This window comes from Ailuropoda melanoleuca, chromosome 4 (genome assembly GCF_002007445.2).
Source record: "Ailuropoda melanoleuca isolate Jingjing chromosome 4, ASM200744v2, whole genome shotgun sequence".
Taxonomy (NCBI): Eukaryota; Metazoa; Chordata; class Mammalia; order Carnivora; family Ursidae; genus Ailuropoda; species Ailuropoda melanoleuca.
The window spans coordinates 17,241,071-17,255,466 of NC_048221.1; the positions used below are offsets into that span (position 1 = coordinate 17,241,071).

The 14,396-nt window shown below is 48.7% G+C and overlaps 1 protein-coding gene across 2 annotated transcripts; it reads left to right on the top strand.

Annotated features, from left to right (window-relative positions):
* The first annotated feature begins 476 nt into the window (after positions 1 to 476).
* Positions 477 to 14,389, top strand: ATRIP (ATR interacting protein). 2 transcript variants are annotated; one of them, XM_034658250.1, is made up of 14 exons: positions 477 to 819; positions 2,923 to 3,053; positions 3,750 to 3,920; positions 5,515 to 5,633; positions 6,796 to 6,953; positions 8,331 to 8,432; positions 8,764 to 8,893; positions 9,103 to 9,792; positions 12,444 to 12,580; positions 12,743 to 12,834; positions 13,281 to 13,361; positions 13,559 to 13,811; positions 14,093 to 14,129; positions 14,231 to 14,389. In XM_034658250.1, coding segments are annotated over exons 1-14 (2,349 nt in total). In that variant the 5' UTR covers positions 477 to 572; the 3' UTR covers positions 14,232 to 14,389. The 2 variants fall into 2 exon arrangements, with proteins under 2 accessions (XP_034514141.1, XP_011231677.2); XM_011233375.2 differs by lacking the exon at positions 14,093 to 14,129.
* The last annotated feature ends 7 nt before the right edge of the window (positions 14,390 to 14,396 follow it).

Consider the following 14,396-nt stretch of genomic DNA (forward strand, 5'->3'; position numbering starts at 1 on the left):
CTCCTCACAAAAGCCGTATTCATACTCTTCGCGCAATCCCGCTCTTCCAGACGCCTCCTCAAGAGGACCTCTGGGTATGTGAGAGGTGAGTCCGGCGGGGGGGAAACAGCGAAGTCGCAGAGACCAAACCCGAGTGCTGCCTGTCACGATTCACAGGTGTACCTGTGAATGTCAGGACGGACTCCAGCGCGGCTGTGGGGAGGGCGCGCAGAGCCACCCGCGCTGTAAGGCTGGTAAGGCTCGGCCCCGCACCCTGGTGACGCGGATCGCCCAGCACACATCCCGCTGGAGACCCAGGAAACCCAGCCACGGATACCAGAGCGCCGGGCGGAGCTGGGGGAGGGGGGCGGGGGGGCGGCACTGAGAAACGCTCGCACTCTGAGCAGCACGGCGACGCGTTCGGATTAGGTCATTCTTCCGCGCCCGCTGGCTGGCAGCCGATTGGTCCGTGGGCTCGGGGGCGTGGCCCTAGCGGCTGAGGCGAGCGGAGGCGCGTGGGCGGTTGGTCCAGCGATCCGGCCTCGCGGCAACCAGGCCTTGTTCGGTGCCCTCGGAGACTGGCCGGCGGAGGCATGGCTGGAACCCCCGCGCCAGGCAGCAGGAGGCGGAGCGGGCTCCCGGCGCCTAGCCCTGGCCCTCCGCCCAGCACTGGGCATCCTCCGAGCAAGCGAGCCCGGGCCTTCCCCGCGGCCGCCGTCCCGGACCCCGAAGACCCCTTCGGCGCGCACGGGGATTTCACTGCCGACGACCTGGAGGAACTCGACACCCTCGCGTCGCAGGCCCTGAGCCAGTGCCCGGCCGCTGCTCGGGACGTGTCCAGTGAGTGCGCCTCGGGGCCTTTCCCCGGAGGGTGGTGCAGACCTCGCCAGACCTCCCTGATGGCTGTGGCTTCGGAACCCCACAGCGACTGCTGCCCCGGTGTCTTGCACCCACACTCCCCTGCTTAAAATATAGGAATGGCTTCATTTAAGCAGTGGTTGAACTTCAAAAGGTCTTTTGATTTTGGGGAGAAATGTATCAAGAATGTCAAACAGACGATTTGAAATAAAATTAGGTTAACATTTTACTTTAGTTTATAAAGTTTGGGCCACGAAGTTCTTGGTTCTAAGCAAAGATCCTTGGAACACGACCACCACCATCAGAACCATCATACCTACACATGGGGACCCATTCTTGTGACGGGTTTGGGAGGCTTTATATCTAATTAATACCACTGCGCCCCTTGGGCCGCATGAACATTAGAGGGGGCCTGGCCCAGGCAAGAGATGAAAGAGATTTATTCCTTTATACAACCAGTAAATTGTACTAGGTGCCCAAAACCTTAGGAAACTGCGACATACTTAGCAATTAACAAAAGACAAAAAAAACTCCTTCCTTCAGGAGCTTACCTTCTAGCTAGGGAATCTAGGGAGTCTTGTGGGGCTCACAGAAAGAGAAAACTTTTGAGGGCACTTTACATCTCTACTTGGATATCTCACAGGCATCTTAAATCCCACACATTCACCTCCTGGAAACCCAGTCATTCTCCAGTATTGCCAGCGTGGTAGCTGGCAGAGCAGACATTCAGAAAATGTTCATTAATGACTAAATATTCTGTATAGCAGTGACTAGTACCACTCTCCATCAGGTGGCACAAGGCAACAGTTCCCTTTCCTTGACCATACATCTAATTCCTTTCCAAATCCTGTAACTTTACCTTCTTTATCCATCTCTGGAATCCATCCTTTTTGCATCATCTCTACCATCTCCCTGATCTATGTTACAATCATTCCTTCCTCTGGACAGTAATCTGCTAAATTCTCCCTGCTCCCAGTCCTGACTCTCTATAAGTCAGACTTTACACCACGGCCAGAGTGATCTTTTCAGAACTCAAATCTGGCTGCGTCTCACACAGATAAAAGTGAACATCCCTACTGAAGCCCTTTAATGACTTCCCACTGCCTCTAGTATAAAGATCAAAGTCCTGGGTTGCCTGGGTGCCTCAGCTGGTTAAGCTTCTGACTCTTGATTTCAGCTCAGGGCCATGAGATCGAGCCCTACATTAAGCTCCATGCTCAGCATTGAATCTGCTTGTTTCTCTCCCTGCTCCTCTCCCTACTTGTGCTCTCTCTCGCTCACTCTCTCAAATAAGTAAATAAGTAAAATAAAAATTAAAAAAAAAAATCAAAGTTCTTAACATGGCCTGCGAGGCCAATATGGCCTGGCCCTTCCCCACTCTCTGTGAGTTTGAGCCACACTGACCTTCCTTCATTTCTTGAATTCTCTCTGCTTCCTTACAATACATAACTTACACATTGCTGTTTCTTGTACACAGTATTCTTTCCATGCATTCCCCCGTTCCCCCTCTTCTGCTTAATTTCTTCTTGTTCTTTAGCTGTCAGCTCAGTCATCACTTCCTTGGGAAGCCTTCCAATCATTCCAGTTGGATCAAATCCCCCTAGCATAGGCTTTCCTATATTCTCTTGTGCAGCTCTTATCACAGTTGTTATTTTGCATTTGTGTGAATATTTTTTAATATCCTGTAAGTTCCATGAGTGTAGGGACTGGATGCATTGTGCTCACCGCTGAACCTTTAGAGACTAGATTGTGCCAGGTGCTCAGTACATGGAGGTGTTGGTGTAGGTATAGGTGCTCAGTAAATATTATTGAATAATAGATCACCAGCTTCTGACCAGTGAGGTCCCCACAACACCTTTTCAGCCTTCAGGTGAGACTTAAAATTGGGGGGTGGGGGAGTGACAGGATCTATTATTTCATAAGAATCATTTATGAGTTTGAATCATGTTCTTAGGTTGGAAAATACCTATATTACTTACTAGATCTTTCTCTAATTTGCTTTGAAGAGTGATTCTTTTCAGCATTGACTGACAAAAGTGCGAAAATGTTGGATCCTGAAAAGTATATGGGAAATGTTTTTTACAGATGTTCGTAAGGTCCCCAGATTAGATGGGCTGTCAAAAACTCCCGCAGGGAAAAACAGAGAATTTGTTCCAGTTAAAGATAATTTTGAATTAGAGGTACTTCAGGCACAATACAAAGAACTTAAAGAAAAGGTAAGTGACTTAACTTGTGGTTCTTATAACTAACTTACTCACTTATGCATGTGTCATAAAGCATTGTATAATAAGATATTGTTATGTAAGATATGTAAAAGTTTTAAAACAAGAGTTCAGATTTAGCCCCACGAAATGGAGGAAGGCTGGGGAAAGCAAGCCAAAAAATTCAGACTGAAAGAAATGAAATCCTGGAATTCCTAACAACTAGGCAAGTAAGGAAACATCTCTAGAAAGAGATACAAACTTTCTGTCATAGAACTGAGACAAATTTATAGCATATGTCTTATATAGGGGCCACAACATCATAATGTTTCCAGTTTTCATTAGCAGTTTTACAAAAAAGCAGACATCCTTTATATGACCATCTGTAGGTCCTTAGGAAAACCAGGAACATAGTGTGAAATTTTGGATCTGTGAAGTGTGACCCAGGATGTTTAATACTTTTAGAACCTACAGAATCTGTATGTGTGAATGACAGTGTGTCCTTAAGCTATCTTGTTGAATGTAACTGTTCCACGAATGGGCCTAGCAGACCTTGGTGACATCTAGTTGGTATGGATATATTTGAAGACTCATTGGTCTGTAGAACATGGTTTATATGTGCTTTCTCCATCTCCCCAGCTATATGTTGAAACAAGTACAAATATAACTTTCCCTTGTAAGCTTTTCACAAGATTGATTTGGGATTTACAGATGAAGGCAATGGAAGAAGAAGTCCTTATTAAAAATGGAGAAATAAAAATTTTGCGGGACTCACTGCATCAGACAGAATCCATTCTAGAGGAACAGAGAAGATCACATTTCCTTCTTGAGCAAGAGAAAACTCAAGCACTTGGTGACAAAGAAAAGGAATTTTCCAAAAAGGTGACCCAGAGCTTTTTAATTTTTTTTCTTGTTCCGGCCATAAGCTTTGCCTGCTCACTGAGTTCTTTTAGAAGCAATGACCAAAGTGTCTATAAATCTTCCAGGAAGATTTCAACAGTTCTTTGTCTTAAATACTTTCTGCTATCAGTTAATTGCATATACTTTTCTTCTAGGCTCTGCATATAGTTTGGAAAAGGACTTAGAAGAAACTGCTTTGCTTTGGTAGTTATGATAGTTGGTCTTGGCAGGAACAAATCAATAGCTTAGACTTTCCAGAAATAGGCTTAAGTAAGAGCTTTTTTGGCAGGTTAGAAACTCAATAGACCTAGCTTAGGCCAAAAAAAAATTGTATTGACTTCCATAACTAAGTCTGGGAAAAAACAGGTGTGGGGGCCTTGAATGATTCAAGCCTTGCCAGGATTTGTCTTTACTGTCTACTCTATAGACAGGCTCCATCCTTATGGTAAAGGATATGTTCTCCAGCAGCTCTTGGGCTCATATTTCATAGCTCCAGAGCAGACTGAATACTTGTCCCCCCCATCTCACAGCTCTAATTGGTCTGACCTGAGTCAGGTGCCTGTCCCTGACCCTATGACTGCAACCACAGAGATGATAGCTCCCATTTAAATCACACAGAGGTAGGGAAATTATTATTTCTCAGGGGAGGGAGATGCTGTTCCAGGAAGAAATTCTTAGGTATCCATACATAACGCTGTTTTCCTTCAGCACTTTCCAAGGCTTCAATCTTAAGGACATGGGTCTTATTCTGCCATTCATTCAGCAAGTCAGCAAACTGTGAAGAAGTACTAACCTGTGCCCAGCACTAACAGCAGTAGTTGTCTCTCCACATACACGATGGAAGAGCAAGGGAGTTTCAATCAGACAAACCAGAGTTTGAATCCAGGCTTTCTCACATATGAGTGGAGACCTCAGGGTAATAACTTAAGCTTTGTGACTCATTTCCATTATCTGTTCCAGGAAATAACCAGAAGGGTTGCTGTAAGACTTAAAACAGCCCTGCACTTGCTAGGACAGGTGCTGTGACTGGTACTATAGTTGCTACGGAGTGTGTCAGGGGGTAACAGCAGTTAACTGTTGGCTGTAGGCCGGAGCAGGTCTCCCCACGCTGCGTGGGGTTTTGGTAAAATTTCCAAATACTCTGCCTAGACTTTCAAGAAGACCTGGAATTGTGCACCACTCCATTCATCAAAAGGTCGACATGTCATTGTGAGATAAGGTACCTTGCCAGGCTCCAGTCTGGGCAGTTCACATTCATCCTTCCTGTTTAATCCCCCCAACTGTGAAGACAGGTATTTGTGTTACAGATAACTAAAGTTTAGAAAGGCTGAGTAAATGGTATTTGAACCCTCACAAACTACCTCGCAATAGTTCAAGTTAAAATGTCTTTCTTGAATACCATGCTGGCTTTCCGGAAGAAGGCTAAAGCTCTACAGAAAGGACATTTGTGTCACAACAGACTTTCATACTCATTTCTCATTGTTTGTTTTCCTTTATGAACTTGAGATTTTGAAGCCCAGAGATAATTTTGCATGTATGATGGGGCCACCACGAGTATGTTGCTTTTGCCTTCCAGCTCCAATCATTGCAGTCTGAACTCCAATTTAAAGATGCAGAGATGAATGAATTAAGGACAAAGCTTCAAAGCAGTGAACGAGCAAATAAATTGGCTGCTCCCTCCATTCCCCATATCAGGTAATGATGGCACTGGAGGTAGAGTTGTTTTGCATGGTTTGTGGAAAGAATGATTAACAAGGTCAGGCTAGTCTTGAATGAAGGCCATTTAAACTTTGCCATTTGGACATAGATCCTCTTTTCTGAAGGCCTCGAAGTTGGTTTAAATGAGGCTTGAATGGTTCAGCGCATAACAGCAGGAAGGCCTCACACTCTAGAAGGGCTTCCTCTCTGTAGGACTCTATACTCAGGACTAAAAAAAGCTGGAAAGATGCTCTCCAAACTTTTGGGTGGCCCAGTCTTCATTTTTGTTTTCCCCAGTCTTCATTTTTATGTACTTTGTTTCAAATAACTGATTTTGCCCCAAGTATAAGCATATTTCAGTCCCAACTACTTGGAACATTTTTTTCTCATTTGCTGCCCTGGGACCTTTGTCCAGCAGTCCCCGCCTTTGCTGCAGATGTGATAAGCTTGTTAATGGTCTTGTCCTGCCCCCTGCCTGCCAGAGAAGTCTGGCACACTGTTGATACCAGCCTTGAAATTTGAACAGTATGGGTCAGTGTCTTTTTCTGGTATTGAACGTTCTGCTGCCTTTGCTTATAAATGGGCAGGGTATGAAACTGAACTCTTCTTGCCTTGCCTAGTCCAGGTAAGACAGGAGAGCAGGGGGTCCATCCCCACCTCTTCACACATCTCTGATAGAAGGGTCTTGGCGTTGTCTGATGCGCTCAGAGGGTTAAGACTGCTTCTCTCACACAAAGACCCTGGCCTGAAGAACTGGCTCGGTTTTCAAGTTGCAGGACACAACATGCCTTTTAATAGGCTCTCTTTCTATTGAAAATCTTTGAATTCAGCCCCTGGGGACCATTAAATAAGAGATTGTTCCACATTAAAAATATATTTTGGTGGCACTGGAAATAGTAGTGGAATTATGGCCAATATTATTGGGTGATTAGAGGAATACGGAAATGAAAGAGGTTTTCAACAATTTGGATCAAAATTCCTTGCATTTTGCACTGCTATCCTGACAAAGGATGACAAATATATAATAGATAAAACCTTTGGTCAAAGCACCTAGACACAAAGGGTTTAACACTTGAACAAGTTAGAAGTTTTATAACCAGGTATTTTAAGTGGTTTTAGCAGAATCATTACTTTGCTTTCATAGTTAACTTTTTTCCAGTCCTAGGAAAAGCCCTTCTGTGCCTATAAAGCCAGAAGCATGTTCTCCACAATTTGGAAAACCATCTTTCCCTACAAAGGAGTCTTTTAGTGCTAACACGTCCCTTCCCCACCCCTTCCAGACAGAGCCAGGATCCAAGTCTCTGGTGGGCAGAGAGGGTAAGTCAGTCTGTCTCTCATCAACTGCTGTGTAACCAATTATTCAAACTTGTGGCTTAAAACAACAACGAGTATTTCTCCTGGTTCTATGGGACAACAGTGCTGACAGAACACAGTGAGGACAGTTTTTCTCTGGGGCAACTGGAATCACTGAAGGCTTGTCTGAGGCTGAAGATCTATTTCAAAGTGGCTCACTCACATGACTGGCAGCGGAGTTCTCCACATGTAGGCCTCTCTACAGAGCTACTTGGGTGACCTCATAACCTGGGGGACGGCTTCCTCTAGATCTAACAAACAGAGAGAGCTAGGTGGAAGCCAGCCCTTTTACGGCCTAGCCTCAGAAGTCCCATAGCATCACTTCTGCCACATTCTGTTTGTTAGAAGCCATGTTCAAGGGGAAGGAAACTAGGCTGCACCTTTTGAGGAGAAGTGTGTCTAGAGTCTGCAGGCATATTTTAAAATGTCCCCAGTCAACATCCACTGACATGCCAGAAACACAGCTAGTGTACTGGAACTCGTGTTCCTTTCAGCCTTGAGTTTGTACCGCTCGGTCCAGGCTGAGGGGGTGCTACTGCTTTCTAGAGGGACACAATCTAGCATTGGTAGGTTTTCACTCTGAGAATGTGCTGTGTCAGTTTATCTTACAATTCTGATACATCGCCCCTTTACTACCACCATCAACCCTTTAAGCCATTGGCTATCACACCACCTCTGAGAGTCTCAACTATTCACATTTTCAGCATCTGGCAACTACAGGAACAGTACAGGATAGTGTGAGGAGCAGGCAGTGCAGCTCACCAGCCTGGCAGGAGTCCCAGTCACATTACTTATGGCTTGTGTAATGCGGGCAAGTAACCCCTGTGCCTCTCTTTTCCTATATGTAAAATAGAGCTAGTGATAACACTTCCTCTTAGGGTTGTTCTGAGGAACAAATGAGCTAACATGGGTAAAGCTCTTAGAACAGAGTCCATCTGGCACATAATAAGCACCATAAAAGTGTTAGCGATTGCTGGTTTTATGTTATATGGCCTCATTTTAAAGTGGGGCAAAAAACTTTCCTCTCCTCTCCTCTCCTCGTATGAGTTCCTGTTTGCTACGAGGAAGGCAAAAATGTGAGGGTTCTTGAGTTGTTCTGGCTCTCATTTTAATCCAAGGTTGAGGAGGTGGCATGGTCCCTATTTGAAACTCATTATGGGGCGCATTGCTGGGCCAGTCCATAGAGCATGCAACTCTTGATCTCAGAGTCATGAGATTGAGCCCCACATTAAGAGTAGAGTTTACTTTAAAAAAAAAAAAAAAAGTTAAAAACTCATACGTTCAAGAGTTTCTGATATGCCTGTGCTTTTGTGCTCAAGTTTTGATTCACATTTTATCTAGTTGTAGAGAATAAGAGCCACAATCTGGGAGGCGACCCCATAAAGCAAGAAGAATCCCAGAAAAGTCTTATTGACAGCTGGATGCAGAGATCGAACACTCAAGGTACCAGAACACCCACTCCTCATGCAGGAGGCCTGCCCAGCTCCGTTGTCCTCTGCGGTGCTACAGTAGAATTGTCTCTGAGAACCAGCATCCCAGGCAGTCCTTCAGAGGGTCCGGGGGAGTGGTAGTCTGTGACTTAAGCAGAAGACTGTAAAATAGAAGGGGCCAAAGCAGGTAGGTCCCAGAGCCCTCAGCACCCACAGGGATCTCAGTGGGGCTTAAGGGCAATTTGGAAGATAGTTAGCATCCAAGGAACCCTCACTTTTCCTTCTGAAGCCGTAGAAAAGGCCTCCTTTGTCAGAACCTTCTAGAACCACCTTGTCTTCTGCAGGTTCCATTTTGATAAACCTTCTCCTGAAGCAGCCTTTGATCCCAGGGTCATCCCTAGGTCTGTGCCACCTCCTGAGCAGTTGTTCTGAGGCTCCTACCAGCACCCAGTTGCAGCCACCAGGGTTTGGCAGGTAAGCCTCAGACACTTAAAAAGCTTGTTTAGGAAGGACTTCCCAGGAAGCAAGTCCCTTTTTGGTCCTGGCCAGCCTGGGAGGTCTCTGTGCCCCAGGAGGAGGGGAGTCGTTTTGGGAAACTAGAGAATTTGGCAGGCAGGTTGTTTGGGGCCCTTGACCTTGTCTCCATCTCATACTTGTGTGTTTTCTTTTGTATTTGCTGCTAGTACCTTGACTGCGATTTCAAGCCTGAGGACCACAGGTTCTCACGATGGGTCATTTCCCCTCTTGGCCCTGAGAGAAGTACAGAACCTGGCACTCACTGGATTGAATCTGGTTGCCAGGGATGAAGGCTCGTGTGATGGAGATGCAGCAGAGGGAGGCAGAAGGGCCTTCCCACTCTGCCACCTTCCTGGAGCTGTGCATCTCCTCCCCCTGGTACAGTTCTTTATTGGCTTACACTGCCAGGCTCTGCAAGATTTGGCAGCAGCCAAGAGAAATGGAGCGCCTGGGGACTCATCGACACATTCCTCCTGCATGAGCTCTGGGGGAGAGGCCAGCCTCGAGGACTCACTTTGCAACTTGGAAGGCTTCTCTGTGGCATCCCTTAGTGTTCTTCAGCACCTGGTGTGCCACAGCGGAGCGGTCGTCCACCTATTACTGTCAGATGCAGGGGTGGATCCTGCTGCTAGGGAAGGAAACCAGAGCCTGGTTCACAGACAAGATCATGGAGATGTGTCCTCAGCCCCAAGGGGGCTTGCCAGTGACCAAGGCCAGCATCCACTACTGAAGATGCTTCTTCACCTGTTGACTTTCTCTTCTTCAGCAACAGGTCACCTTCAAGCCAGTGTCCTGAGCCAGTGTCTTAAGATTTTGGTGAAATTAGCTGAAAATGCTTCCTTTGATTTCCTGCCCAGGTATAAGACAGCATGGGAGTCATGATTCTTTGTGGGTCTTACCTGACCTCTTGAGGTCTATCCCATGGCCCGTATACTTTGCCCACATCTTGACCTAATCTATACTTCTCAGCACTAAGCCTTGGTTTTACGTTCTGAGGCTTCGTTCAGGGAGTTCTGAAGTGATGGAAAATGGGGCCAGGTGTTAGGAGAACCAAGGAAGTGATTTAGGAGAACCAAGGAAGTGATTTCTTTGGCTTAATTTTACCTGTGTACAGCAGGTAAGCAAAAGACACATGTGATGAAAGAAGGCTTTTAGCTACTATGGGAAAGCATCCTGTCCCCAGGACAGACAAAGGCTGAACCAAGAGCCTTGAACCTGGGCCATGGATCAGGTGAAGACTGCGTATCACACCACATTTTAAGTTTGGTGGGATTCCCTAAGGAAGCAGAGGGCGTGGGGTAGGTCTGCAGCCCATAAGCTGACTTTACTGGGAACCTGCCCATCATCATTGTGCCCCACTCTGGCACGAGCCATAGCTGCTTCTCTTAATAATGTTTGTGGGAAGTGGTTGTATAGTGAACCTAGCTTGTGAACACTGTAGTCATAAATTCCTAACTTGGGATTCCAGAGCCTTAAGACTGGGAGGAACTATGAACATGCAGCTCATCCCCTTATCCAATAAGCCTGTCTCCCCCTCAGCACGCCACCAAGAAGCCAGTTCCTTTTTGGAGTAACTTCAGTGGCTGCACTACCTTAAGCTTTTGGTCTCTGAGCTTAGCATACTTGTTTCCTAAAAATGCTTCTGGATCCTGGTTTCCATTTGAGGATATTCTAGCTGGTCTGGTCCATCCTAAAGGTAGTCCTCAGAGCTGGACACTACTGTAGTGTAGTGTGGGTGGCATGGTAGGTTCAGAACCATCACCCACATGTCTGGCACAGACCTAGCTCGTAGTGGCTGGTTGCTTGTTTCATAAATACTGAATGAATTCCAGGAACCCCTTTTTACCAGTCCTCTTGGTAGATATACCATCATTCCATTCCTATTGAGCTTGTCCACGAGGACATGAAAAAACAGCTAGTTAGGGGATGCTTACTACAGGCCAAACAGATGCCTTCCGTTCACTAGCTCATGTGACACCCTCGGAGCCCCGCATCCCCATACCTAGCATGGAGCCTGGCACGCTCTAAGCACAGTATTTGTTACATGACTATGAAGAGAGCATGCTAGGCAAGTTTCAGGCCAGTCTTCTTGACTTGCCCTTAATCACGGTCTGACACCACCTCCCACTTGGTGCTTCTCTCCAGAATCCCTACATCCTTGCAGGCTGAACCCCACTAGCACACAGCTTCCTGTTCACCTTGGAGTGAAAGCGAAGGACACGTGCCACCAAGGCTGTAACACAGTGTGCGGTGCAACCCAAGTAGCTGGGCAGACAGCGGTCTCAGAGGGCACCTTTGCCCACCTGGGCTTGAGGGCAAGTCAACGCCTCAGACCCATGTCTTCCTACCATATCTGGTGCAGCCATAGGTCACTCCTGGTTACCGGGTCATTCCTGGGTACTGGGATGGCAGCGACTTTTGAGCAAAGAGGTCTCATCCCCAGCTTCAAACAGAACTGCAGGACTATTCTCTTCTTGTATGTTTGGGGGCTCTGAAAAAAATTTTTAAAAGAAGGCTGATGCTATCCAAAATAATTTAGAAACCACTGTGTCATATATAAAATGGACTTTTCTTGCAGATGGTTGCAGGGACTTTACACGAGGACTAGAGACCACTTCTAACCTAATGATGAAATTGAGTAAAAACCAGGTTAAATCCCAGTTTCCCACAAAGTTCCACACTCCCTGGCGACTGAAAACATGCAGCTTATCCACCGTACAGGATTTGCTCTAAAATGATTTCACCCCAAATAGTGAGAACTTGCTTCCCAAGGGCATACTGAGGACTATTCTTAAGCCCCAATGGTGTGTGCTGAGACCTGCAGATGCATGAAGGGGGACACGAAGAAGTGCCCCTCTCCCCACCCACAAGGTTGTGTGGGGTTGAGCAAATGGCGGTTGTCTTGGGACTTAGTTCCTTACTTCCCTGTGCCCGTGAGACCTGGGCGAGAGTGTGCCCAGAGCCCCTTAACTCGTGCACGCTCCAAGGGGGCACCTGCTCCTACCTGGTGACAGAGGAGCTGGTGTTTTCGAAAATGGTCTGCTCAGCAAGTGGTCTCATAAAACCCAACCCTAGCCAAGTCCGCATTTGTCACTTCTAGAGCCTGGCCAGCCCTCGGGGAGTGGGCTCTTAACATTCTCTCACACCCAAGTCAAGATCTGCCTCCCTATCTGGTAGCAGAGGCAGGAAGCCACCCAGGAGCAGGGTGGAAGCCAGGCACGCCAGGTCCAGGGAGGCAGCCCCCATTTACAGGTAGTGCTGTGCCTGGTAAAGGCCTGTCCTCTCCAAGCCACAGCAATATCGTGGTGGAGGCTAGTACCCACTCGCTCACAGGAAGCGGATGTCCTAACAAGTAGGGGGTGGTCAGCCAGCATTTGAACCCAGGTCTGACCCACAGCACCTCCTTGTACCATCTGCTCCAAACGTCCTGTTCCCTCCAGTGAAAAGCAAAGGTGAGCTGTGGGATTGGGTTACCAGTACCCCATCTCTCTGGGCCCCTGTGCTGTAGGTTCCAGTGTGTGTTCCGGGTGCTGCCACAGTGCCTCCGCCCCGAGAGCCCCTTGCCCAGTGTGCTGCTGACTGTGGAGCTCCTCTCCCTCCTGGCGGACCACGAAAAACTGGCACTGCAGCTCTGCTCCCGCTCAGGTAAAGCAGGGCAGGGAGGGGGCGGCTGGGCTGCTCCCACGGGCTGGAAGCAAGGGTGGTGGCAGGGACAGGTTGGAGGCCTCCTGCAGGCTTCTGCAGCTTGTGCCCTGGGCTCTGGGTAAGAAGGGGGACCCTGAGTGAGAGGCGGGGCACCCTTTGCAGAAGGCTGTCCCCTCCTGCTGCTGTACACGTACATCACATCAAGGCCTGACGAAGTGGCCTCGGACGCACAGTGGCTTCAGCTAGAACAAGAGGTAAACTCCAGGGCCCCTTCTGTGAACTGCCCACCACCCGACCCCACCTCAGGGCCACTGTTCCCCCTCCTCCTGGGGAGCACGGAGTTTTCAGTCATTTGGTAACAAGAGTTTACCTAGCTGCTAACAAGGGGAACTCCGTTTGGGGGTGCCACGCTACGCAGAGGCAATACAGGTGGACCCCAGGGTGTCCTGGAACTTGGCAGAGTTACCTGATAACTGCTCCCACCCTGGCTGTAGGGCCCAGAGGCTGGTGGGTCGCTGGTGAGACACAGGTGTTGGTGCTGAGTCTAGCCTGGGAAGGCCCCACAAGACCCATTTCTTGGACCCCATTATATAGACAGGCAGTTGCTAAGGCAACTAGAGCACTTGCAGAAGGCTTAGAAAGCCCTCACTGTGATCAGGTCTCATTCTGCCATAGATGGAACAGTCCGTTGTTGTTCTAGGCCGTGTGGCTCCTGGCTAAGCTTGGTGTGCAGAGCCCCTCCTCCCCAGTCACTGGCTCTAACTGCCAGTGCAACGTGGAGGTGAGTGCACGTGGCAGCTCAGTCGGGGGGGTGAAGCGACCCTGTGCAAGAACCCCCTGCTCCTTCTAACCCTTGTGCCACCCCTCAGAACCCTCCTCACCTGCACCTGGGGTGGCTAGGAAGGGTATTGTCCAGTTGCGCAAGTTGGCGGAGTACAGGAGCCCTGAGACCCGGCCTTAGCCTTTGTCCTCCCCCAGGTGGTCAGAGCACTCACAGTGATGCTGCACAGACAGTGGCTGACAGTGCGGAGGGCCGGGGGGCCCCCAAGGACGGACCAGCAGAAGCGGACGGTGCGGTGTCTGCGGGACACGGTGTTACTGCTGCATGGCCTGTCCCAGAAGGACAAGCTCTTCACTGTACACTGCGTGGAGGTCCTGCATCAGTATGACCAGGTGATGCCAGGGGTCAGCATGCTGATTCGAGGGCTTCCTGACGTGGCCGACTGTGAAGGTGAGCCGGCAGGAGGACCCCTCCCTGTCCAACCCACGTTCAGGGTTTCCCTGAAGTTCACGGACAGGTCAGACTTCCTGGCCTTAAGTCAGCAGTCTTCCCTCCACGGAGCCTTTGCTGGCACTGGGGTCCCACTTGCCTTACTGCTCTTTTACTGCTCCAGCTCTGCTCTGAGCATAGCAGGCTGCCTTTTGCTTTTATCTGTTGAGTTGGCCTGGCAGAGCCACGGTTTTTCCAGAAACATCCCTGTCTGAATTGCCTTTGTATCACTTTGCTTGCAGTAGCTGAGGGAGCAAGGCCTGGGCGTGGAAGGGACTGGTTAGTTCCTGTGGGCGTGGGGGAGGGGCGGTGGGTCTTCCCCCACCCCTGTGCCCAGCACCTCCAGGCCTTCACCTTAGAACCCTCTCCTCTTTGCTCAGAGGCAGCCCTGGATGACCTCTGTGCCGCTGAAACGGATGTGGATGACCCTGAGATGGACTGCAGCGGAGGCCAGTGAACACCGCTCCACGGTGGCTCCAGAATCACTACTTTCCCACCGCAGCAACTGATTAAAAGCAGTGAAGGGCTGTTTGAGAACATGCCAGC